Source organism: Musca autumnalis, unplaced genomic scaffold (genome assembly GCF_047663935.1).
Source record: "Musca autumnalis isolate F117 unplaced genomic scaffold, ASM4766393v1 scaffold_5, whole genome shotgun sequence".
Classification (NCBI taxonomy): domain Eukaryota; kingdom Metazoa; phylum Arthropoda; class Insecta; order Diptera; family Muscidae; genus Musca; species Musca autumnalis.
The window spans coordinates 191146360-191173033 of record NW_027412088.1 but is presented as its reverse complement, the minus strand read 5'-3'; the positions used below and the strand labels follow the sequence as shown (position 1 = coordinate 191173033).

Sequence of the window (26674 nt, the reverse complement as noted above, 5' to 3'; positions counted from 1 at the left end):
AAAACAGCCCTAAGGATTTTTCTTTATAGAAAAACAATCCTGAAAATTTTTTTAGTAGAAAGGCAGTCCTCAGATTTGTTCTGACGATTTTTTCTATAGAAAAACAGTCTTCTGAGGGGTTTTTCTATAGAAATAAGGATTTTTCTATAAAAATGACCCTCAGTGGTGTCCTGAGGATTTTTTATATAGAAAAAGAGTCCTGACCAATTTTTCGCAATACAAAAACATTTCTGAGTATTTTGTTATAGAAAAGAGTTCTCAGGGATAGAAGAACAGTCATAAGGTGTGTCCTGAGGAATTTTTCAGCGCAAAAGCTGTCTTCCTGTGTGTTCTGTAAAAGTCTCAGGTCCACCAGACAAATTTTGAGCAATACAAAAACAGTCTTGAAGAAATTTTATCTATAAAAAACAGTCCTCCGGCATGTCCAGAATTTTTTTATAGAAAAACCGTCCCCATGCTGTCCTGAGGGTTTTTCTAAAACAGTCCTCAGGTGTGGTCCTGCTGAATTTTTCTAAAGAAAAACGGTCTTGATCAATTTGTTTCAATATAAAAACAGTCCTGAGGAGTTTTTTTGTAAAGAAAAAATTCTATACGAAGAAAATAGTCTCGACCAATTTGTTGCAATATAAAACTAGTCTGAGGAATTTTTTATATATAAAAACAGTCCGAATTTTGACGAATTTTGTTCTATACAAAAACAATCCTGAAGATTTTTCTTTTTCTATAGAAAGACAGTGCTCAGTGGGACGTAATACTTTTTTTATAAAAAAAAACAGTCATCAATGGGAAGTGAGGATTTTTTTCAATAGATAGACAGCCCTAATGATTTTTTATAGAAAAACAATCCTGAGAATTTTTTTTAATAGAAAGGCAGTCCTTAGATGTTTTCTGAGGATTTTTTTCTATAGAAAAACAGTCTTCTTAGGGGTTTTTCTATAGAAATAATTTATTTAATTATTCCCAGGTTGGATGTTCACATGGAAAGATCGTTTATTGTGAGTGTCTCGCTTGTTTAACTCACTGCCAAATCATTTAAAGCATTTTAATTTTAGATTGTTGTCATTTCGGAATAAAAAGATTGCTTTTCTCCATGAAGCAAATTAATAGAATTTAACATGTTTTTCTTTCCCTCTTTGCACAGAGGAAAATGAAATGTGTATTTCTTGAGTAGTCATCTTTGACGTAATCTTATATTTCTTGCAATCGCTAACTTGTTAATTTTTTTAAATTTTATTCCAACTGATTTTACTTTTGTAACTGCCACCTCATTAAGGAGGTTTTTATGGAGTAGTTGCTCTGCTCCCTTAAATGTACAATTTTTGTTATTTTTAAGTTTTTTATGTCATTAATGTTAAATGTAAAGTTGCATATTGTAATAGTTCCTTGGCAATAGGGCTTTTTATTACAAAAAAAATAAATAAAGAAATAAATAAAATAAGGATTTTTCTATAAAAATGGCCCTCAGTGGTGTCCTGAGGATTTTTTTGTAGAAAAGAGTTCTCAGGATTGTCCAGTGGATTTTTTTTCTATAGAAAAACAGTCCTCAGGTGAGTCTTGACGATTTTTTCTATAGAAAAACAGACATCAGGTGTGCCCTGAGAAATTTTCTACACAAAAGCAGTCTTCCTGTGTGTTCTGAGAACTTTTTCTAAAGTCTTCAAGTGGTCCTAAGGCATTTTTCTGAAAAATATTTGTTGCTATATAAAACCAATCCTGAGGAATTTTGTCTATATAAAAACAGTCCTCGGGACACATGAGAATTTTTTTCTATGGAAAAAAAGTCCTCAGGAAACCTGAGGAATTTGTTTCATTGAAAAATAGTCCTCCGGACACCTAAGGTATATTTTCTATCTAAAAACAGTTCTCAGGTGGAACTGAAGAAATTTCCCTGAGGATTTTTTCTATGGAAAAACAATTTGTTCCTATATAAAAACAGTCCTGAGAAATTTTTCTGTATAAAATCAGCCAGGTGGAACTGAAGATTTTTCCCTGAGGATTTTTTCTATGGAAAAAGAATTTGTTCCTATATAAAAACAGTCCTGAGGAATTTTTCTGTACAAAATCAGCCATAAGGTGGACCTGAGGAATTTTGTTCTATAAAAGAAACAGTCCAGAGGAATTTTTTTCCATAGGAAAAAGTCCTCAGTGTGTGATCTGAGAAGTTTTTTTCTAAAGAATAACATTCAGACCTGAAGATTTTTTTCTATATGAAAAACAGTCCTCAGTGTGCGACCTAAGGAATTTTTACTATACGAAAAACAGTCCTCAGGATGGCCTGAGAATTTGTATACAGAAAAACACTCCTCAGTAGGAGCTGAAGATTTATTTTACAGAAAAACACTACTAAGTAGGAGCTGACGATTTTTTTACAGAAAAGCGGTACTCATGGGGACCTGTGAAAAACAGTGCTTTGGTGGACCTGAGAATTTTTTTCTATAAAAACAGTTCACAAGGAGTCTACGATTTTGTTTCTGTAGAAAACCAGTCCTCAGGGGTGCCCGGTGGATTTTTTTTCTATAGAAAACCGGTCCTCAGGGATGTTCTGAAGATTTTCTCTATACAAAAACAGTCTTTAGAGGTGTCCTGAGTATTTTGTCAATAGACAAACTGTTTTCTGGGGTGTCATGAGTTATTTCTTTCGACAGAAAAACAGTTCTCAGGGTGACCTGAGAATTTTTTTTACAGAAAAACACTGCTCAGTAGGACCTAAGAATTTTTTTAACAGAAAAACACTGCTCAGTAGGGCTTGAGGATTTTTTATACCCTACACCACTATGTGGAAAGGGTATTATAAGTTTGTTTTGGTAAAAATTCATGTAACACCGCGAAATATTCGTCGGAGACCCCCAATGTGGTATACCAATCTTCATATCTCGGCGATATTCATATAAAGCGATTTCATATAAAGCGATTTTGAGATGTGTGTCCGTCCGTCCGTCCGTCCGTGTGTCCGTCTGTCCATTATAAATTGTAATCAAACTCCAGGCCGCAAAAACATAATTTTTATCCGATTTTGTAGCTGCTCTGTAGGTCGCAATAATAGTCCAATCGCCTCGAAATTTTACATAAAGTAAGAGTATATGACAAAGAAGAAGCTTGCAATTTGAGATGGCGATCAGATAATATTTAGACGGTTAAATGTACCACAACTTTTGTGTGAAAATTGTGAAAAATTTTAATATACAGCTTATGTCTTTTTTCCTGGAAGAGACATTCCGGGAAAGTAATCTATACTTGGAAGAGGAACGCTAGGCCTTTCTATTGATGCCAATTGTGTTGGTGTACATCATAAGATAACAGAGTTACAGCCTAATATATCCAGTTTTTTGTTTGTAGTGTTATCATAAACACGCTAGAGGTCGCAATTACAGCTCAATAGTCGCGAAATTTTGCTGGAGGTAAGAGTTTAGGTTGAAGAAAATGCCTATAATTTTGCATGATGATCTGATATTATTTAGCGGGTGACATGGACCATTGCTTTTGTATGAAAAATAAACAAATTTTATTTTTGGTCCATATTTTAATTCCTGCAGGGCATATACCGGCAAAGTAGCTTACATATCGAAAAATAACTACTGACATTTCCCCTGATGCAAATTGCAATAATGTGTCTTCTAGATAACAGGCCTACTGCCTAATATATAATGGGTTTAATGTAGAGAACCACAATTTCCTCCCATGCTACAAATTGTATCTATCATGACAGAGAATTTTGCAGTTCAGTTGTCCAGTTGGATTTTTCATACAAATATTGCAGCATTTGGTCGCTTCGCCAGCTATTTTATACTCTCGGCCTCATCGAAATAATGGTTTTAGACCCCAAGTATATTTGGACGAAATTCGCTTCAGACAATTTGGAGTCGATTTAGCCCTGTCCATTCATCTGTCTCTCTTATTGTCTAGCTGGCTGGTGCGCACAATATGTAACCACAATGAACTATTTATATAATTGTTCCACAAACATACCAGTAGGGACATGGGAGGCTTCTCTTATATCTATGGATTTATATTAGATCATTGATATGTGACTTAGTTTTTATTGCCGAATCCGAAAGGCATGCCCTAAGTTGCCACTTGTAGAGAAGTTTTTCATTGCTGAAATACTAAGGAAATATCGCCAACATTACAAAGGGGTATTTTGCCACCGTTGACAATTTTATGTCGCCAGGAGGCAAGGCGGTTGCACATAGCTAATTCCTAGAGGTTGTGGTGTAGGGTATCACATGGTCGGCCTCGTCCGACTATAGACTTTGCTTACTTGTTTTTTACAGAAAAAGTCCTCAGGGGAAGGCCTGTAAAATAGTTTTCTACAGAAAAACAGTCCTCACGGGGACCTGAGAATTTTTTCTATAAAGAAAGTCCTCAAGGTGTCGTAGGATTTTTTCTGTAGAAAACCAGTCCTCAGGGATGTTCTGAAGATTTTCTCTATACAAAAACAGTCTTTGGATTTTTTATAGACAAACTGTCCTGAGGGGTGTAATGAGAATTTGTTTCTATAGAAAAGGTAGTCCTCAGGTATTCCTGAGAATTGTTTCTATAAAAACACAGTCCTCAGTTGGTCTTGAGAGTCCACTGAACTGCTGGGGATTTTTTCTATAAAAAAAAAAAACTTATTTAAAAAGTCCTCAGCGTGCTCTGAGGATTTTTTTCAGAAAACAGTCCTGGGGGTTTCTCCCATAGAAAAGCAATTCTGAGGAATTTGTTTCCACAGAAAAACAGTCCAGAGGATATTTTCTAGGGAAAAACTTGCTCATGGGTGCCCTGTGAACTTTGTTACATAGAAAAGCGGTCCTAAGAGATTCCTGAGATTTATTCAGAAGGACGTTTAATAGAAACATTGTCCTCAGGGATGTCCTGAGCAATTTCTTCTATAGAAAAACAATCCCTAGGAGTGTACGGAGGATTTTTCTATAGAAAAACAGTCCTCAGTGTGAGACCTGTCGATATTTTTCTATAGAAAACAGTCCTCAAGGATTTTTTTTCAATAGAAAAACAGTCTTCAGGAGGTTCTCCAGGAATTTTTCTTTACGAAAAACAGTCCGCAGGGGTCTTCCTGAGTAATTTTTTTCTATACGAAAAACAGTCCTCAGGTGTCTTCCTGAGGATTTTTTTCTATACGAAAAAGAGTCCTTAGGGGCTCTTGAGGATATTTTTTATACCAAAATAGTCCTCAGAGTTGGTGGGTTGTTTCTTTACAGAAAACCAGTCGTCAGTGGCGACCTGAGTATTTTTTCTATAGAAAAACAGTCCTCAGGGCTTCCTGAGGTTTTTTCTATAGAAAAATAGTCCTCAGGGCTTCCTGAGGAATTTTTTTCTATAGGAAAACAAACAAAAAAGAAAAAAAGTCCTTATGGCTACCTGAGGAATTTTTTCTATAGAAAAACAGTCCTCATGGCTTCCTCAGGAATTTTTTTCTATAGAAAAACAGTCCTCATGGCTTCCTCAGGAATTTTTTTCTATAGAAAAACAGTCCTCATGTCTACCTGAGGAATTTTTTTTCTATAGAAAAACAGTCCTCATGGCTTCCTGAGGAATTTTTTTTCTATAGAAAAACAGTCATCATGGCTTCCTGAGGAATTTTTTTCTATAGAAAAACAGTCCTCATGGCTTCCTGAGGAATTTTTTTTCTATAGAAAAACAGTCCTCATGGCTTCCTGAGGAATTTTTTTCTATAGAAAAACAGTCCTCATGGCTTCCTGAGGAATTTTTTTCTATAGAAAAACAGTCCTCATGGCTTCCTGAGGAATTTTTTTCTATAGAAAAACAGTCCTCATGGCTTCCTGAGGAATTTTTTTCTATAGAAAAACAGTCCTCATGGCTTCCTGAGGAATTTTTTTCTATAGAAAAACAGTCCTCATGGCTTCCTGAGGAATTTTTTTCTATAGAAAAACAGTTCTCATGACTTCCTGAGGAATTTTTTCTATAGAAAAACAGTCCTCATGGCTTCCTGAGGAATTTTTTCTATAGAAAAACAGTCCTCATGGCTTCCTGAGGAATTTTTTTCTATAGAAAAACAGTCCTCATGGCTTCCTGAGGATTTTTTTTTCTATAGAAAAATAGTCCTCATGGCTTCCTGAGGAATTTTTTTCTATAGAAAAACAGTCCTCATGGCTTCCTGAGGAATTTTTTTCTATAGAAAAACAGTCCTCATGGCTTCCTGAGGAATTGTTTTCTATAAAAACAGTCCTCATGGCTTCCTGAGGATTTTTTTCTATAGAAAAACAGTCCTCATGGCTTCCTGAGGATTTTTTTCTATAGAAAAACAGTCCTCATGGCTTCCTGAGGAATTTTTTTTTCTATAGAAAAACAGTCCTCATGGCTTCCTGAGGAATTTTTTTCTATAGAAAAATAGTCCTCATGGCTTCCTGAGGATTTTTTTTTCTATAGAAAAACAGTCCTCAAGGCTTCCTGAGGATTTTTTTTTCTATAGAAAAACAGTCCTCAAGGCGTCTTGAGAATTTTGTTTGTATAGAAAAACAGTCCAAAGGGCTCCCTTAAGTTTTTTTTAATAGAGAACTAGTTCTCAATTTGTCCTGACGATTTGTTTCTATAGAAAAGCAGTCCTCAGTCCTCCTGGAGAAGTTTTTCTAACAAAAACAGTTTCTATACGAAAAACAGTCCTTATGGGGTCTTGAGGATTTTTTTCTATACCAAAATAGTCCTCAGTGTTGGTTCTGGGGATGTTTCTATAGAATTTTGCTATTTTTTGCTATAGAAAACCCGTCCTCAGTGGCTTCCTGAGGAGTTTTTCTATAGAAACTAGTCCTCAGAGTTCTGTTATTTTCAGGGCTGGTTTATTTTCCTATGGCCTCTTGAATAATATTTTTAATATAGCAAAAATTCAGATCCTTGATATATATACTGATTGCAGTGTCTTACTCAATAATGTCCTCAAAAATATCCATTGAAAATCACTTGACTCATTGGCAATCATTTGTAACTCTCAAAAACGAAAAACCTATAAAAGAAACTTTCTCCAACAACACCGACGAAATCAATTCAAAATTTCAACTCAAAGAAAACAAATTAAAAGTCATTTAAAATAGACGCTTCATTGAATTAACTTCAAGGATCGCTAACTTAATGCCGTTAATGTTGTTGATGAAAAGGCCATCCACTCCCAGCCATCCACCGCGGATGGCAAACAGCTACATGCTGCGGCTGCAACAGTCAGCAATCATCAAAACTATCAACGACCACCAATATTCTTGGAATTTCAATGGCGCAGCCACAACGTTGAAAATCTATTCAAATAGCGAACAACAAAAACAACAACAACAACGAACGCCGAATGAGTATTCATGGCATTTGATGGATGTAAACTACAGATGAGTGACTGGACTAAAACTGATGCATCATCATCAGCACGGCAACTTTTAAAAAGCACTGCATTACAAATTGAAGTGTCCAAGTAGGGGTGGCAAAAATGATTTTTCAATGCTGCTGATTCAGGGCCGAGAAAAGTGAGCCAGAATACGCTCTATGTAAACCTAGCACCTTTCAACATTGTATTTCATCACCTCTACCTCATCCAACTCCTCATCCCCTCTTTCTGGCACTTCAATTGAATTTAAGTGAATTTTAAAGTTTTTCTTCCACAACTTACCCGCAGATCGTGATGGCTTAACTTTCGAACTTTTCTTGCGAGCTGCCTCCTGGCTAGTGGATGAGGTTGTTTCCCGTGAATCGATTTGCATGGCATCATCATTGTCGTTAATTTGAGTTTTGAAAACTTTCTTCAAATTAATTATCTGTAAAAGGAAAGAACGAAAAAAAGAAGTTAGAGAATTGAAAGAGCATTACCAATGTTTAGCTGAATGGCTGGCTGGCTAACCACCAGCTGTTTTGGACAGCGAGAAGTCGTACTCTAGGCAGTCATTATTCTCAATAACATAAAACTCGAATAATGGTAAACTTTTAATTAAATTAATAAGGTATGACGGTGGCGATTGACGGCTACAAAATCATGGCAAATCAAGTGGCTGTGATTCCGTCAAGTGGCTCAGTTTAGGAAATGAATATTTAATAGATGTCCATAAAAGTTCAGAGCAACTTAAGAGATAAATAATTCAAGCAGAAACATATTACTCAAACACCTCTGAGGATTGTTTTTCGTATAGAAAAACAAACATCCTCAGGACTCTATGAGACACATCTGAGGACTGTTTTCGTACATGAAAAATATTGCTCGAGGACGGTTTTTCGTACACGACCACGCTCTGAGGACTGTTGTTCTATAGAAAAACTTTGCTTGACTTCCTGAGGAATTTCAATTTCTTCCATGGAAAAACAGTCATTTTTTCTACAAAAAACAGTCCTCAGGGGTCTTACTGAGGAAGTTTTTTATCTATACGAAAAACAGTTCTCAGGTCCTGAGGAAGTTTTTTATCTATACGAAAAACAGTCCTCAAGTCTTCCTGAAGAAGTTTTTTATCTATACGAAAAAGAGTCCTCAGGTCTTCCTGAGGAAGTTTTTTATCTATACGAAAAACAGTCTTCAGGTCTTCCTGAGTAAGTTTTTAAGCTATACGAAAAACAGTCCTCAGGTCTTCGTGAGGAATTTTTTTCTATACGAAAAACAGTCCTCAGGGGTCTTCCTGTGGAATTTTTTCTATACGAAAACCAGTCCTCAGGGGTCTTCCTGAGGAATTTTTTTCTATACGAAAAACAGTTCTTAGGTCTACCTGAGAATTTTTTTTTTCTATACGAAATACAGTCCTCAGGTCTTCTTGAGGAATTTTTTTCTATACGAAAAACAGTCCTCAGGTTTTCCTGAGGAATTTTTTTCTATACGAAAAACAGTCCTTAGGTCTTCCTGAGGAATTTTTTTCTATACGAAAAACAGTCCTCAGGGGTCTTCCTGAGGAATTTTTTTCTATACGAAAAACAGTCCTCAGGGGTCTTCCTGAGGAATTTTTTTCTATACGAAAAACAGTCCTCAGGGGTCTTCCTGAGGAATTTTTTTCTATACGAAAAACAGTCCTCAGGGGTCTTCCTGAGGAATTTTTTTCTATACGAAAAACAGTCCTCAGGGGTCTTCCTGAGGAATTTTTTTCTATACGAAAAACAGTCCTCAGGGGACATCCTGAGGAATTTTTTTCTATACGAAAAACAGTCCTCAGGGGTCTTCCTGAGGAATTTTTTTCTATACGAAAAACAGTCCTCAAGGGTCTTCCTGAGGAATTTTTTCTATACTAAAAACAGTTCTTAAAGATCTTCCTGAGGATTTTTTTTTTCTATACGAAAAACAGTCCTCGGGGGTCTTCCTGAGGAATTTCTTTTTTTATATACGAAAAACAGTTCTCAGGTCTACCTGAGGAATTTTTTTTTCTATACGAAAAACAGTCTTCAGGGGTCTTCCTGAGGATTTTTTTCTATACGAAAAACAGTCCTCAGGGGTCTTACTGAGGAATATTGTTCTATACGAAAAACAGTCCTCAGGGCTCTTCCTGAGAAATTGTTTTCTATACGAAAAACAGTCCTCAGGGGTCTTCCTGAGGAATTGTTTTCTATACGAAAAACAGTCCTCAGGGGTCTTCCTGAGGAATTTTTTTTCTATACGAAAAACAGTTCTCAGGGGTTTTCCTGAGGATTTTTTTTTTCTACACGAAAAACAGTTCTCAGGGGTTTTCCTGAGGAATTTTTTTCTATACGAAAAACAGTTCTCACGGGCTTTCCTGAGGAATTTTTTTCTATACGAAAAACAGTCCTCAGGTGTCTTCCTGAGGAATTTTTTTCTATACGAAAAACAGTCCTCAGGGGGTCTTCCTGGGGAATTGTTTTCTATACGAAAAACAGTCCTCAGGGGTCTTCCTGAGGAATTTTTTTTCTATACGAAAAACAGTTCTCAGGGGTTTTCCTGAGGATGTTTTTTTTTTCTACACGAAAAACAGTTCTCAGGGGTTTTCCTGAGGAATTTTTTTCTATACGAAAAACAGTTCTCACGGGCTTTCCTGAGGAATTTTTTTCTATACGAAAAACAGTCCTCAGGTGTCTTCCTGAGGAATTTTTTTTCTATACGAAAAACAGTCCTCAGGGGGTCTTCCTGAGGAATTTTTTTTCTATACGAAAAACAGTCCTCAGGGGTCTTCCTGAGGAATTTTTTTCTATACGAAAAACAGTCCTCAGGGGTCTTCCTGAGGAATTTTTTTTCTATACGAAAAACAGTCCGAAGGGGTCTTCCTGAGGAATTTTTTTTCTATACGAAAAACAGTCCTCAGGGGTCTTCCTGAGGAATTTTTTTCTATACGAAAAACAGTACTCAGGGGACTTCCTGAGGAATTTTTTCTATACGAAAAACAGTCCTCAGGGGTCTTCCTGAGGAATTTTTTTCTATACGAAAAACAGTCCTCAGGGGTCTTCCTGAGGAATTTTTTCTATACGAAAAACAGTCCTCAGGGGTCTTCCTGAGGAATTTTTTTCTATACAAAAAACAGTCCTCAGGGGTCTTCCTGAGGAATTTTTTTCTATACGAAAAACAGTCCTTAGGGGTCTTCCTGAGTAATTTTTTTATATACGAAATACAGTCCTCAGGGGTCTTTCTGTGGATTTTTTCTATACAAAAAACAGTCCTCAGGTGCTTGCCTGAGGAATTTTTTCTATACAAAAAACAGTCCTCAGGTGTCTTCCTGAGGAATTTTTTTCTATACGAAAAACAGCCCTCAGGTGTCTTCCTGAGGAATTTTTTCCTATACCAAAAACAGTCCTCAGGTGTCTTCCTGAGGAATTTTTTTCTATACGAAAAACAGTCCTAAGGTGTCTTCCTGGGGAATTTTTTTTTATACGAAAAACAGTCCTCAGGTGTCTTCCTGAGGAATTTTTTTCTATACGAAAAACAGTCCTCAGGTCTTCCTGAGGAATTTTTTTCTATACGAAAAACAGTCTTAGGGGTCTTCCTGAGGAATTTTTTTCTATACGAAAAACAGTCCTCGGGTCTTCCTTAGGAATTTTTTTTCTATACGAAAAACAGTCCTCAGGTCTTCCTGAGGAATTTTTTTCTATACGAAAAACAGTCCTCAGGTCTTCTTGAGGAATTTTTTCTATACGAAAAACAGTCCTCAGGCCTTCCTGAGGAATTTTTTCTAAACGAAAAACAGTCCTCAGGTCTTGCTGAGGAATTTTTTTCTATACGAAAACCAGTCCTCAGAGGTCTTCCTGTGGATTTTTTTTCTATACGAAAAACAGTCCTCAGGGGACTTCCTGAGGAATATTTTTCTATACGAAAAACAGTCCTCAGGGGACTTCCTGAGGAATTTTTTTCTATACGAAAAACAGTCCTCAGGGGACTTCCTGAGGAATTTTTTTCTATACGAAAAACAGTCCTCAGGGGACTTCCTGAGGAATTTTTTTCTATACGAAAAACAGTCCTCAGGGGACTTCCTGAGGAATTTTTTTCTATACGAAAAACAGTCCTCAGGGGACTTCCTGAGGAATTTTTTTCTATACGAAAAACAGTCCTCAGGGGACTTCCTGAGGAATTTTTTTCTATACGAAAAACAGTCCTCAGGGGACTTCCTGAGGAATTTTTTTCTATGCGAATAACAGTCCTCAGGGGACTTCCTGAGGAATTTTTTTTCTATACGAAAAACAGTCCTCAGGGGACTTCCTGAGGAATTTTTTTCTATACGAAAAACAGTCCTCAGGGGACTTCCTGAGGAATTTTTTTCTATACGAAAAACAGTCCTCAGGTCTTACTGAAAAATTTTTTTCTCTGCGAAAAACAGTCCTCAGCTCTTCCTGAGGATTTTTTTCTCTACGAAAAACAGTCCTCAGGTCTTCCTGAGGATTTTTTTCTCTACGAAAAACAGTCCTCAGGTCTTCCTGAGGAATTTTTTCTCTACGAAAAACAGTCCTCAGGTCTTCCTGAGAAATTTTTCCTATACGAAAAGCAGTCCTCAGGGGTCTTCCTGAGGAATTTTTTTCTATACGGAAAACAGTCCTCAGGGGTCTTCCTGAGGAATATTTTTCTATACGAAAAACAGTCCTCAGGGGGTCTTCCTGAGGAATATTTTCTATACGAAAAACAGTCCTCAGGGGGTCTTCCTGAGGAATTTTTTTCTATACGGAAAACAGTCTTCAGGGGTCTTCCTGAGGAATTTTTTTCTATACGAAAAACAGTCCTCAGGGGTATTCCTGAGGAATTTTTTTCTACACGAAAAACAGTCCTCAGGGGTATTCCTGAGGAATTTTTTTCTACACGAAAAACAGTCCTCAGGGGTATTCCTGAGGAATTTTTTTCTATACGAAAAACAGTCCTCAGGGGTATTCCTGAGGAATTTTTTTCTATACGAAAAACAGTCCTCAGGGGTATTCCTGAGGAATTTTTTTCTATACGAAAAACAGTCCTCAGGGGTATTCCTGAGGAATTTTTTTCTATACGAAAAACAGTCCTCAGGGGTATTCCTGAGGAATTTTTTTCTATACGAAAAACAGTCCTCAGGGGTATTCCTGAGGAATTTTTTTCTATACGAAAAACAGTCCTCAGGGGTCTTCCTGAGGATTTTTTTTATACGAAAAACAGTCCTCAGGAATTTTTTTCTATAGTTTTTTTTATAAAGCCAATAAATTTAAGATTTCGTTATATTGCAAAGTATCTCCACCATCATTAACCCCCTCACAGCACTTACCTTTTGTTCGATTTGTTTTTTATTATCGAGTTTCTTTGATTTTTCAGCATTTGCATGTTTTATCTGTTCGACAATGCAATTGGAAATGGCATCACATGAATCGACCCAATCCTGTAGGGTTTTAGCAATCTTTGTTGTATAACCGGGTGGTATATCACGACCCTGGGCATAATCGATTTCCAGAAAGCGATTATTCTGAAACAGCTTTCCATGAATAATATCTGCAATAAAACAAAAGAAGAAAAAACACACACACACATGTAGCACTCGATTAAATGGAAAATGAAACAATATGGGAGCCTGATATGCAGATACAAGGTTATACTTTTCCGCAAAAGGATAACACACTTTATAGACAGATACAGATGTAGTCATTTATTTGTTGCTGGGGATCCATGTGTTTGATTGAATGCAAAAGATAGACGGAGAAAAAAAAACAACCCAGGAGAACTACATTTAATGGTAAAAGCTGCAATAGTTGTTGGTAGTGTTTGTTATTGGTTATTCAGGAGATAACTGAATAATGTAACCGTTCAAATGCCACTTGTTAAAGGCACAAAAAATCCTTTGAAATGCTTTTAATTCCTAGGAACAGGCGTATGAAAGGCCTTACATTCAATTTAATGTTTTATGTTAAAAGGTTGTGGAAAAGAAAATATTGGAAGATACTGACAGGTTTCAAGTAGCGTAACACATTGAGCGCCATTTTTTTAATTTAAAACCTTTTAATAATATGTATTTAAGTTTACCATAGCAATGAATAACTAAAAAATATATTATGGGAAGACATTAAAATGGTTATTATTCGGTAGCCCACGTTGGGCGCCATTTTGAAAAATATCGAAATCCCTAGTCTTTGGAGAACTATAAGAACCTAGGAGCCTTAAATCTTCCCTAAAGTAAAACAATAAAGAAAACCAAATGATTTCCACAAATTACTGTTTAGGTAGTTACGTTGGGCGCCACTTGCAATACTATTTTGTTTATATATCTATTTTATTTTGTTTATCTTCTTTTAATTTTTTTTCAAATTAATTTATAAAGGAAAATGCATTCATAAATGTCTCAAAGAGAAATTTTATACCAAAAATGTCAGCGCAAAGGCCACATCCTTCGGGTATATTTTTCAAATTAATTAATTTCCATATTTTGTCCAAAAATGTTTTGCTCATGCTTTGAAACTTGTTTTCCAATTAATTTGTTCCTTACACTTTGACTAAGTGTTCCAAAAATGTCCATCACTTTAATCAAAAGGAAGAAGAAAAAAGAACACAAACAATGTACATGCAAAAATAAAGACTGTGTTAGCCTTTCTCCATTTCATAGGAATGTCATGTATACAGAGAGTGCAGAAAGTGCAGCAACAAAAGGTTGCTGTAGAAAAATATTCCTCAGGTCCCCCAGAGGACTGTTTCTCTATGTAGAAGAAAATTCATCAGAACCCTCTGACCACTTTTTTATAATGCAACTAGTCCCGAGGACATTTTCCTATAGAAACAATTCTTCAGGACAACTTGAGGACGGGTTTCGATAGAAAAAAATTGCTTCAGGAATCACAGAGGACTGGTATTCAATAAAAAAAAAATTCTTTAGAACCCCCTATGACTGTTTTTCGATAGACAAAATACTTAAGAGCCCCATGAGGACTTTCTTTCCATAGAAAAAATGCTAAGAACACCATGAGGACTGTAGAAAAAATTCCTCGGGACCCCCTGAGGACTGTTTTCGATAGAATAAAATTCCCCAGGAAACCCTGAGGACTGTTTTTCGTATAGAAAAAAATTTCTCAGTCTGCCCAGGGGACTGTTTCTTTCGACAGAAAAAAATCCTCAGGAAGCACTGAGAACGGGTTTTCTATAGAAAAAATCTACAGGACACCCTAAGGACTGGTTTTCGATAGAAAAAATTCTCAGGATTCCCTCAGGAAAAAAATGCTCGGGTCTCCCACAGGACTGTTTTTCGTTAGAAAAAATTCCTCAGGATACTCTTAGACCGTTTTTCGATTGGAAAAATCCCTCCAATTTTTCCACAGAAAAAAATTCTTAGGACCACTAAGGTCTCTTTTTCGATAACAAAAAAATATGCAGAAAAAAACCAAAGGACCCCCCGACGACTGTTTTTCGATAGAATAAAATTCTCAAGATCCCCTGAAGACCGTTTTTCGAAAGAAAAACTTCAGGGCCCCTGAGGACTGTTTTTCATTAGAAAACGATTCCTAAGGACTGTTTTTCGTAAGAAAAAATCGTCAGGAACCCGGACGACTGTTTCGTTAAAAAATAATTCCTCAGGACCCCTTGAGAACTGTTGTTCGTTACAAAAAATTCTCAGGGCCTCTGAGGACTGTTTTTCGTCAGAAAAATATTCCTCAATACCCACTGAGGACTTTTCCGTTAGAAAAAACTCCTCATAACCCTCTCTGGACTGCTTTTCGATAGAAACAACTGAAGACTGAAAATTGTTTTTCGTTACAAAAAAATTCTCAGGACCTCAAGAGGACTCCTATGCGTAAGGGCTGTTTTTCGTTAGAAACGAATCTTCAGTAACCCCTGAGGGTTGGTTATCGATAGAATAAAATTCCTGAGGACCGTTTTTCGTTAGAAAAATATTGCTCAAGACACACAGAGGACTGTTTTTCGAAAGAAAAAAATTCCTCGGGTCCTCCTGAGGACTGTTTTTCGTCAAAAAAATCCTCAGGACCCTCAGAGTGGTTTTTTCGTATAGAAATAAATTCCGCAGGACACCCTGGGGATGTTTTTGATAGCAAAAATTTGTCAGGGCCTCCTGAGGACTTTTTTTCGTTAGAAAAAAATCCACATGAGCCTTTGTGGAGTATTTTTCGATAGCAAAAATTCTTCAAGTCCCCTGAGGACTGTTGTTCGTAGGAAAAATTCCTCAGGACACCTGAGGTCTGTTTTCTTTTGAAAAAAATTCCTCTGGCAGCCCAGAGGACTGTTTTTCGTAAAGAAAAAAATTTCGCAGGAAACCTTAAGGACTGTTTTTCGTTTGAAAAAAATCCTCAGGACTCACTGAGGACCGTTTTTCGTTAGAAAAAATTCCTCAGGACCCCTGAGGACTGTTTTTCGTTAGAAAAAAATTCCTCAGGACCCCCTGAGGACTGTTTTTCGTTAGAAAAAAATCCTCAGGACCCCCTGAGGACTGTTTTTCGTTAGAAAAAAATTCCTCAGGACCCCCTGAGGACTGTTTTTCGTTAGAAAAAAATTCCTCAGGACCCCCTGAGGACTGTTTTTCGTTAGAAAAAAATTCCTCAGGACCCCCTGAGGACTGTTTTTCGTTAGAAAAAAATTCCTCAGGACCCCCTGAGGACTGTTTTTCGTTAGAAAAAAATTTCTCAGGACCACACTGAGGACTGTTTTTCGTTAGAAAAAAATCCTCAGGAAACCCTGAGGACTTTTTTTCGTTAGAAAAAAATTACTCAGGACCCACTTAGGACTGTTTTTCGCTAGAAAAAAATTCCTCAGGACCCCCTTGAGGACTGTTTTTCGTTAGAAAAAAATTACTCAGGACCCACTTAGGACTGTTTTTCGCTAGAAAAAAATTCCTCAGGACCCACTGAGGACTGTTTTTCGTTAGAAAAAAATTCCTCAGGACCTACTGAGGACTGTTTTTCGTTAGAAAAAAAATCCTCAGGACCCACTGAGGAGTGTTTTTCGTTAGAAAAAAATTACTCAGGACCCACTGAGGAGTGTTTTTCGTTAGAAAAAAATTACTCAGGACCCACTTAGGACTGTTTTTCGCTAGAAAAAAATTCCTCAGGACCCACTGAGGACTGTTTTTCGTTAGAAAAAAATTCCTCAGGACCTACTGAGGACTGTTTTTCGTTAGAAAAAAAATCCTCAGGACCCACTGAGGACTGTTTTTCGTTAGAAAAAAATTCCTCAGGACTCCCTGAGGACTGTTTTTCGTTAGAAAAAAATTCCTCAGGACCCCCTGAGGACTGTTTTTCGTTAGAAAAAAAAATCCTCAGGACCCGCTGAGGCCTGTTTTCGTTAGAAAAAAATTCCTCAGGTCCACATGAGGACTGTTTTTCGTTAAAAAAAAAATCCTCAGGACCCCCTGAGGATTGTTTTTCGTCAAAAAAAATCCTCAGGACCCTCAGAGTGGGTTTTTCGTTAGAAAAAAATTCCTCAGGACCGCCTGAGGACTGTTTTTCGTTAGAAAAAAATTCCTCAGGACCCCCTGAGGACTGTTTTTCGTTAGAAAAAAATTCCTCAGGACCCCCTGAGGACTGTTTTTCGTTAGAAAAAAATTCCTCAGGACCCACTGAGGACTGTTTTTCGTTAGAAAAAAAATCCTCAGGACCCACTGAGGACTGTTTTTCGTTAGAAAAAAATTCAATACAAAAAAATATGTCTCAGGACCTCCTGAGAACGGTTTGTCTGTTTCTCAATAGAAAAAATCTCAGGACTGTTTTCCACAGAAACTATACCTCAGGACCTACTGAGTAGGGCTTTCCTATAGAAAAAATTTCGAGAGAGACTTTTCCAAAGAATAAATAGCTCAAAAGAGGTGTTTCTTGATGGAAAAAATCCTCAGAAACCCCTGAGGACCGTTTCGTGATGCTCCCTGGGATTACTTTTTGTTCGATAGACAAATATTTTACGCCAGATAAAATACCCCAGGAAAAATCCCCAGGTAACCCTGTGGACTGTTTTTTGATAGAAAAAAAATCCTCAGGACCAACTGACCACAAATTTTCTATCGAAAAAAATGCTCGTGGACTGTTTTTCGTTAGGACAAAATTTAAGGACACACTGAGCTCCGTTTTTTTTTTATTTTTTTTATTTTTTTTTTTTTTTGATTGGAAAAAATTACTCCTGTTTGTCCATAGAAAAAATTCAGAGGCCACTAAGGTATGTTTTTCGATAGGAAACAATTTGTCAGAACCAGCTGAGGACTGTTTTCAATAGAAACAAATCTAAAGGACCCCGGAGGAGTGTTTTTTGATAGAACAGCATCCTCCAGAACCCCTGAGTACTGTTTTTCGATATAAAAAATTCTTCAAGATCCCTGAGGATTGTTCGTTACAAAAATATTCCTCAAGACCCACTGAGGACGGTTTTTCCGTTAGAAAAACTCATCATCACCCTCTAAGGCCTGCTTTTCGATAGAAACATTTCTTCAAGAACCCCTGTTTTTCGTTACAAAAAGATTCTCAGGATCCCAAGATGGCGGTTTTACGTATAGGAAAAATTTCCTCAGGAGTCCTGAGGTCTGTTTTTCTTTTGAAAAAATTCTCATAACCCCTGAGGACTGTTTTTCGTTAGAACAAAAATCTTCAGTAACCCCTGAGGACTGGTTATCGATAGAATCAAATTCCTCTCAGGACTGTTTCGTTACAAAAAATCCTCAGGACCCCTTGAGAACTGTTCTTCGTTAGAAAACCCTCCTCATGACCATTTCTGGAATGTTTATCGAAATAAAAAATCTTCAAGACCCACTGAGGACTATTTTTCGTTACAAAACGGACCTCATGAACCCCGAGGACTGTTTTTCGTATAGGAAAAAATCTTCAGGACACCTGAGGGCTGTTTTTCGTTTGAATAATATTCTTCATGACCCACTGAGGACTGTTTTTCGTAAGAAGGGCCCCTGGAGTACGGTTTTTCGTTAGAAAAAAATTCTTTAAGACCTCGGAGAAAACAATTCCCTTGGACCAACTGAGGATTGTTTCTCGTTAGAAAAAAACCCCGGCACCCCCTGAAGTCATTTTTTTTTTTTTTTTTTTTTTTTTTTGATAGAAACAATTTTTTCAGTTCTATTTTTGGATAGAAAAAATCCCTAGTTCCCAACAGGAATTTTAACGAAATGGTTAAAGAAACAAGTTATTCTTTATAATTATTCTTAGGCATAACACTTTTATAACTATACCTTCTTTTGTCACTCATTGTCTGCATGTTTTCCTTGTGTTTGTACATGTATGAATTAATGTCAACAACTTTAATTAAATGACACATACTCTCTACTGTCATGTATGATTTTCTGTTTTTTTGAAAGAACATTTCCTGGCCAAAAATTCCTTTGCTAATAATATAACACTGGAGAAGTAGTTGGACATGCTAGTACTTCCGTTCTCTGAGAGTTGAGTTTTTATGCTTTATCACCCTTTTCCCCCTTAGCGCTCCTTGTCGTATTACAGTAACAAATGATGGCCAAATAAACATTCATGTCATCATCGTCATCAACGTTTGTCCAAACAAACATCAGCATTACTATTCTTTTTATATCAAAGTTCCGGAAAATAATTCATAGTCGGACATGGTCTTACTTTGTCTAATGAACGTGTCCAAATATTTTCATAAAAATGCTCTATATATGTATGTGTGTACTCGTACTCGTATGTATATGTAAAACATGTGGTTTATCATGACAATTATATAAATGAATTTTGAGAACTGTGGTGACCTGGGGAGTTTGTATTGTAATTATTTTCTTTTTCTGTTCTGAGAAATGAGTGTACGTTTTGATGTTTTCTTTTTGCTCAATTTCCGTTCTTTTATTAAATACCAGGCAGCTTAGTGATTATGAAGGATTGTCGAAATAATTGGAAGAGGTCATGGATCCAATAAAGGGAAATTGATGTGAAAACCCCCTTTAATATTTTGAGATAAAAAATGGAATCTTTGGAAAGACCCAAAAACACAATATTTATTTAACATGGTGTTAAATTTTATGGTGGCCCCACGTTGGGCGCCACTTTGTTTTGATTTGTGGACATGGCGTCATTTATTTACAAACAAATCTCTTGACATCGGCTATTTCTTAAGTATTGACCACACAGATTATTCATTACTTTGTCATTTTTATACTTCCAGAGCCAGGTTGGGCGCCAATGATACCAATATCTATTGTTTATTAAATATTTTAATATTCACTATTTAATTTAACTCAACAAAAGTTGTATGGTGTTAATAAGTGTTAAATTTTATTGTGACCCCACGTTGGGCGCCACTTTCCATTTGACTGTGGGCAAAGCGTCACTTATTTACAATAGAATCTCTTGACATCGGCTATTTCTCCACTCAATTGACCACACAGATAATACATTACTTTGAAATTTTTATTCTTTCAACCCCAGGTTGGGCGCCAATTGAATATTAAATATTTTTATTTTCCCGGCAAGAATTGACAATACCTGACTTCTTTTATCTTCTGATTTTCACATACAATTTTACATTTCTTCTGAGTATTCCTTTGCTTCTCATTCTGGGAAATTGATATTTCACATGTTGGAGTTTTTCAAACGTTCACAAAAGTCTTCCACGAATTGTACTAACAGACAGAATTGTCTGTGACAGTTGACACGGAAAAGAAGTAACATTTCTGCATACAACTGAACAGACACAAGATGCGATGCTATTTAATAAAATGTCAGTCTTCGTTACCACAACAAACAAATAAGTTTTGGCAACAAGCATTCTCAAAACTCCTAGGAAATGTTGGCGTGGCAGAGGTATGTTGTGGCCTAGCTAATAATAGCATTCTATTAAAATATGTCATAACTTTTCTTAACAAAATATGAGAGATTTTGTTTTTATGGACAAATGAAGTTCAAATTAATTGGGACAGATCAAACGAAAGTTTAAAAGAGAAGTGACAGATTAATTTTTGGAAATCATAAATAATATGATTTGATGAAACATACTTTTAACTGAGGATTTTTTTTATATCGTCACCTGAAATGCCCAAAGAGGGTTACGTCTTTGAAGATATAAAACAGTCCTCGGAACATTCTTCAGAGGAATTTTTTCTATACGAAAAAGTAAGAACTAAGTGCATTTTCTATATTCCGGCCATTAATATTATAACGTGGTGACACAGACCACAATAACATTCTTCAGACGGATCTTCTGGTTTCTTAAGCCCCGGAGGCTTGTCTTTCTATAGAATATATCCTCTTGACAGCCGGAGGACTGTTTTTCAGTAAACATCATCTGGATCTACAATGAGGACTGCCCTTCTATAGAAAAAAATCCTCTAAACTACCGCAGGACTCTTTTTCTATAAAAAAGTTCTACTAACCCCCGGAGAACTGTTTTTGTATAGAAAAAAATCTTTTGGATCCCGGAGGAGTGTTTTTAGTATAGAACAAGTAAAAAATTGTTAAGTTCGGCCGGGCCGAACTTTTTATACCCTCCACCATAAAATAGTCTAAATTAAAATGGGATAATTAGGGTAATTTCACATTTTTAGGTGGAACAACTTTTCGACAATGGATAGACTCCTACTGCCTCCCACTATTGCTTAAATTACACTGTGAACACAAATGTTGGGGCAGAGATAATTCCTTTTGGAGATGAAAGCCCTTGGTGTGTGTATATTAAAAACCCCGAAGGACAGATGCGCCGTGAGTCGAACTTCCGCATTCTGGCGTGATGACATTTTTGCAAGAGACTCTGTAAGCCATCATGAATTAGCATTATATCTTTGTTTGTTGTTTTTGTAGAGCACTTAAGCAACAGTGAACAAAGATATAACGCTAATTCCTGATGGCCCACAGGGTCTCTAACAAAAATTTCATCACGCCATAACGCGGAAGTCCGACTCACGGCGCATCTGTCCTTCGGGGTTCATAATATACTCACTAAGGCCTTTCTTCCCTAAGAGGAATTTTCCGTGCCCCAGACTTTCACCTCCATTTTGTTGCACAGTGTTATCTAATCTAATATAAAAAAATGTGTTCAACTAGGTGAAAGGTACCACCTACGGGGCTATATCAAAGAGTCAACCGATCTTTAAATTTTTTGGCGGAAATGTTTTATAGCTGCAGGGAACTTCAAGAGTCAAATTGAGGGTAGTTTCATCAAAACAATGTAGACCCTCAAAAATGGACCCATGTTGACGAATTTTAGTGAAGAAATTTCGTGACCACTGAAAATTCCCGAAAATCGGGAGGTAAAGTTATATGGGGGGATATACCAAAACATGGAACTATGTATATTGACGATTGTTTTTGAATAGACAAAATTGCAGCTAAAATTCTCAAAATACCGATCATTACAGCTAGTTCGGTTAAAAATTGCAGCTAAAATTTTCAAAATACTGAAAATCGGGAAATACCGTTATATGGGGGCTATACCAAAACATGCACTTATGTTGACGATGTTTCGTTGGAGATGCTTTATGACCACTGAGAACTTCAAATGTCAAATTACAGCTATTTTGGTTAAAAACTTTAGCTAAAATTCTCAAAATACCGAAATTCGGGAGGTACCGCTATATGGGGGCTATACCAAAACATGGACCTATGTTGACGATATGTGGTGGAGATGTTTCATGACCACTGAGAACCTCAAATGTCAAATTACAGCTAGTTCGGTTAAAAATTGTAACTAAAATCCTCAAAATACCGAAAATCGGGAGGTACGGTTATATGGGGCTATACCAAAACATGGACCTATGTTGACGATGTTTAGTGGAGATGTTTCATGACCACTGAGAACCTCAAATGACAAATTACAGCTAATTCGGTTAAAAATTGTAGCTAAAATTCTCAAAATACCGAAAATCGGGAGGTACGGTTATATGGGGCTATACCAAAACATGGACCTATGTTGACGATGTTTAGTGGAGATGTTTCATGACCACTGAGAACCTCAAATGGCAAATTACATCTAATTCGGTTAAAAATTGTGGCTAACATTCTAAAAATACCGAAAATCGGGAGGTACCGCTATATAGGGACTATACCAAAACATGGACCTATGTCCATATCTTTTGGAATATAAGTTTGTTGATCACTAGGAACCCTAAGTGCCAAATTATAGCTAATTCGGTCTGCAAATGTGGCGAATAACGTCAAAATACCTCAAATCCGGAGGTACCGTTATATGGGGGAGTGGACCTATATAGCCCATCTTCGAACTTGACCTGCCTATGGAAAAAAGAGCCTCGGGTGCAAAATTTCAGCACTCTATCTCAATTATTGCGGACGCTAGAGTGATTACAACAGACGGACATGGCTAGATCGTCTTAGAATTTTATCCTGATCAAGAATATATATACTTTATAGGGTCGCAAATGATTAGTTCGATGTGTTACAAACGGAATGACAAACTTAATATACCCTCCATTCTATGGTGGAGGGTATAAAAAAGCTTCTAGCGGCCTGTTTTAAAAGGCCATAATGTGAAAATGTATATAGAAAAAAATCCTTGGGAAACCTGAAGACTGTTTTTCGTTTAGATAAACAAATACGGGAACCGCTGAGTACTGAATTTCGTATGGTAAACATCCTCAGGAACCCCTGAAGATGGTAAAACGTACAGAACAATATTCCTCAGGACATCCCTAAGAACTCTGATGATTTTTTTCTATAAAAAAAATACCTCAGAGGGTTCTGAAGAATTTTTTCTATATAAAAACCGTCCTCAGACTGCGGATTTTTTTCTATAGAAAAACAGTTCTCAGAGGTGTCTGAGGAATTGTTTTCTATAGAAAAACAGTCCTCAAAAGTGTCTGAGGAATTTTTTTCTATAGAAAAACAGTCCTCAGATGTGTCTGAGGAATTTTTTTCTATAGAAAAACAGTCCTCAGATGTGTCTGAGGAATTTTTTTCTATAGAAAAACAGTCCTCAGATGTGTCTGAGGAATTTTTTTCTATAGAAAAACAGTCCTCAGATGTGTCTGAGGAATTTTTTTCTATAGATAAACAGTCCTCAGATGTGTCTGAGGAATTTTTTTCTATAGAAAAACAGTCCTCAGATGTGTCTGAGGAATTTTTTTCTATAGAAAAACAGTCCTCAGATGTGTCTGCGGAATTTTTTTCTATAGAAAAACAGTCCTCAGATGTGTCTGAGGAATTTGTTTCTATAGAAAAACAGTCCTCAGATGTGTCTGAGGAATTTGTTTCTATAGAAAAACAGTCCTCAGATGTGTCTGAGGAATTTGTTTCTATAGAAAAACAGTCCTCAGATGTGTCTGAGGAATTTGTTTCTATAGAAAAACAGTCCTCAGATGTGTCTGAGGAATTTTTTTCTATAGAAAAACAGTCCTCAGATGTGTCTGAGGAATTTTTTTCTATAGAAAAACAGTCCTCAGATGTGTCTGAGGAATTTTTTTCTATAGAAAAACAGTCCTCAGATGTGTCTGAGGAATTTTTTTCTATAGAAAAACAGTCCTCAGATGTGTCTGAGGAATTTTTTTCTATAGAAAAACAGTCCCCAGAGGTGTCTGAGGAATTTTTTTCTATAGAAAACCAGTCCTCAGATTTGTCTGAGGAATTTTTTTCTATAGAAAACCAGTCCTCAGATGTGTCTGAGGAATTTTTTTCTATAGAAAACCAGTCCTCAGATGTGTCTGAGGAATTTTTTCTATAGAAAACCAGTCCTCAGATGTGTCTGAGGAATTTTTTTCTATAGAAAAACAGTCCTCAGATGTGTCTGAGGAATTTTTTTCTATAGAAAAACAGTCCTCAGATGTGTCTGAGGAATTTTTTTCTATAGAAAAACAGTCCTCAGGTGTGTCTGAGGAATTTTTTCCTATAGAAAAACAGTCCTCAGATGTGTCTGAGGAATTTTTTTCTATAGAAAAACAGTCCTCAGATGTTTCTGAGGAATTTTTTTCTATAGAAAAACAGTCCTCATATGTGTCTGAGGAATTTTTTTCTATAGAAAAACAGTCCTCATATGTGTCTGAGGAATTTTTTCTACAGAAAAACAGTCCTCAGATGTGTCTGAGGAATTTTTTCTATAGAAAAACAGTCCTCAGATGTGTCTGAGGAATTTTTTTTCTATAGAATAACAGTCCTCTGATGTGTGTGAGGAATTTTTTTCTATAGAAAAACAGTCCTCATATGTCTCTGAGGAATTTTTTTCTGTAGAAAAACAGTCCTCAGGGGATCAGAGGAATTTTTTCTATAGAAAAACAGTCCTCAGATGTGTCTGAGGATTTTTTTTCTATAGAAAAACAGTCCTCATATGTGTCTGAGGAATTTTTTCTATAGAAAAACAGTCCTCAGATGTGTCTGACGATTTTTTTCTATAGAAAAACAGTCCTCAGATGTGTCTGACGAATTTTTTCTATAGAAAAACAGTCCTCAGATGTGTCTGAGGAATTTTTTTCTATAGAAAAACAGTTCTCAGATGTTTTTGAGGAATTTTTCTATAGAAAAACAGTCCTCAAAGAGCACTGAGGAATTTTTTTCTATAGAAAAAAATCCGCTTGTCCGCTGAGGACTGTTTTTCAATAGAAAAAATCCGCTGGTCCCCTGAGGACTGTTTTTCTATAGAAACACATTCCCCTCATCCCTGAGGACTGTTTTTCTATAGAAAAAAATGCTTCAGACAACACTGAGGACTGTTTTTCTATAGAAAAAAAAATTCCTCAGACACATCTGAGGACTGTTTTTCTATAGAAAAAATTCCTCTGATCCCCTGAGGACTGTTTTTCTATAGAAGAAAAATTTCTCTGGTCCCCTGAGGACTTATTTCTATAGAAAAAAATTCCTCCGGTCCCTGAGTACAGTTTTTCTATAGAAAAAAATTCTTCTGATCCCCTAGGACTGCTTTTCTATAGACAAAAATTCCTCTGGTCCCCTGAGAACCGTTTTTCTATAGAAAAATTCCTCTGGTCCCCTGAGGACAGCTTTTCTATAGAAAAAATCCTCTGGTCCCCTGAGGGCTGTTATTCTATAGAAAAAAATTCCTCTGGTCCCCTGTAACCGATTTTTCGTTTTTTTTTTTTTTTTATTTGTATTTATTACCTTTCTCATGCGTTCCACAATGTTTTGTTGTTTTACAAATTTAATTTTTATAATAAAAGTTTAAGGAATTTATTTTGAAATTTAATTTCCTTCCCCATTTTTGTGTTGCCTAATGGGAATCTCAGTTAAACTTGCCTTTTGTTTTTATTCACTTCTCTAAACTTATTTTTGAGACCCCTAAGTTTATGCCACTATCCTAAGGACTTTTGTAATAGCTTAGATTTTGTTCTTTTCTTTCTTTTTTCCTCCTTTTTCCACATTCGTATCCATGCATGCTACATATGTGGGCCATTGTGTAATCTTCTGCAAATCTTTAGGCAAAGTACAAAAAAGTCCTTAAATCGGCCATTAGTTTCTCATCGTTTAATCGTAAACACACACACACATATGTAAAACTTTGTTTTCTAACATAATAAAAATTCATTGTCTACTTTAAGGACGACATTGTCGAACAAAAACAATTTAAAGAATACTTTTAGGAGGAAGTTTTTGATTATTTCAACTTGTTTGTGTGTGTGCGGAGCAAATATTTTGTCAATTTAATTTTCTAAAACAGATAAAGTTTAATATCCTCTTAAAAAATCTGAAATCACAATATTTTACATATTTTTGTGTGTGTGTCGAAAGTTATGTTGGGGCGGGCCAAAGGACATTTGTTCGTGTCTCTGTAGAAATTTTACTAAAACAAACAATAATAACAAATGTAAAACAAAAACATCTCCCTAAATGATATAAAGAGAATTAAATGTCATATTCTGTCAAAAGAGACCCCACAGACAAGGCCGTCTAATAAATGGAAATGCTCTCCCCTCATCGTAACCCACAAAATAAATATCCCCTCAAAAACAACAAACCACACAAAACAAATCACTGACAAATTAAGTAAAAAGTTTATAAAGTAAATATTTTGTGATAGAGTGTGTGTGTACATTAATTTATTTAAATATAAATGTATGTGTAGGTGGTTTACTTGGTACCTCCTCCAAAACATAAAACAAACTACAAGGTCAAAGATATTCTGTAGGGACCAACATCTTGTGTCTTGTTTTCCTTAGGGCTTTGAAACTTGACTTGATGCTATTCCCTTTGCACAAAACTAAGTGCTAATTTACCATCAATACATTCCGTTCTTTCTTTCGTCCGTCCGTCCGTCCTTCTTTTCTGCTTGCCAAGCAATAACCAAAAAATATACATTTAGTCATAAAATCATAAAGTTCTTATTCTCAGCATTCATTATTATGGGGGAGGTAATATTTTTGATGTCTTCCCAGGCTGTCTTCTCTTCTTTGTTTATAGACACTTGATTTTCGTTTAGTTTTATTTTCTT

General features: G+C 36.3%; 1 protein-coding gene across 1 annotated transcript in view; it reads right to left on the bottom strand.

Moving 5' to 3' along the window:
- CSN7 (COP9 signalosome subunit 7) overlaps positions 1-26674 on the bottom strand; it is a 137803-nt gene that overhangs the window by 1433 nt on the left and 109696 nt on the right. Inside the window, exons 3-4 of the mRNA XM_073990970.1 lie at positions 12627-12847; positions 7607-7751 (exon numbers count right to left, since the gene is read on the bottom strand). Coding sequence (XP_073847071.1) covers positions 7607-7751; positions 12627-12847 — 366 coding nt within the window. The remainder of the gene's footprint in view (positions 1-7606; positions 7752-12626; positions 12848-26674) is intronic.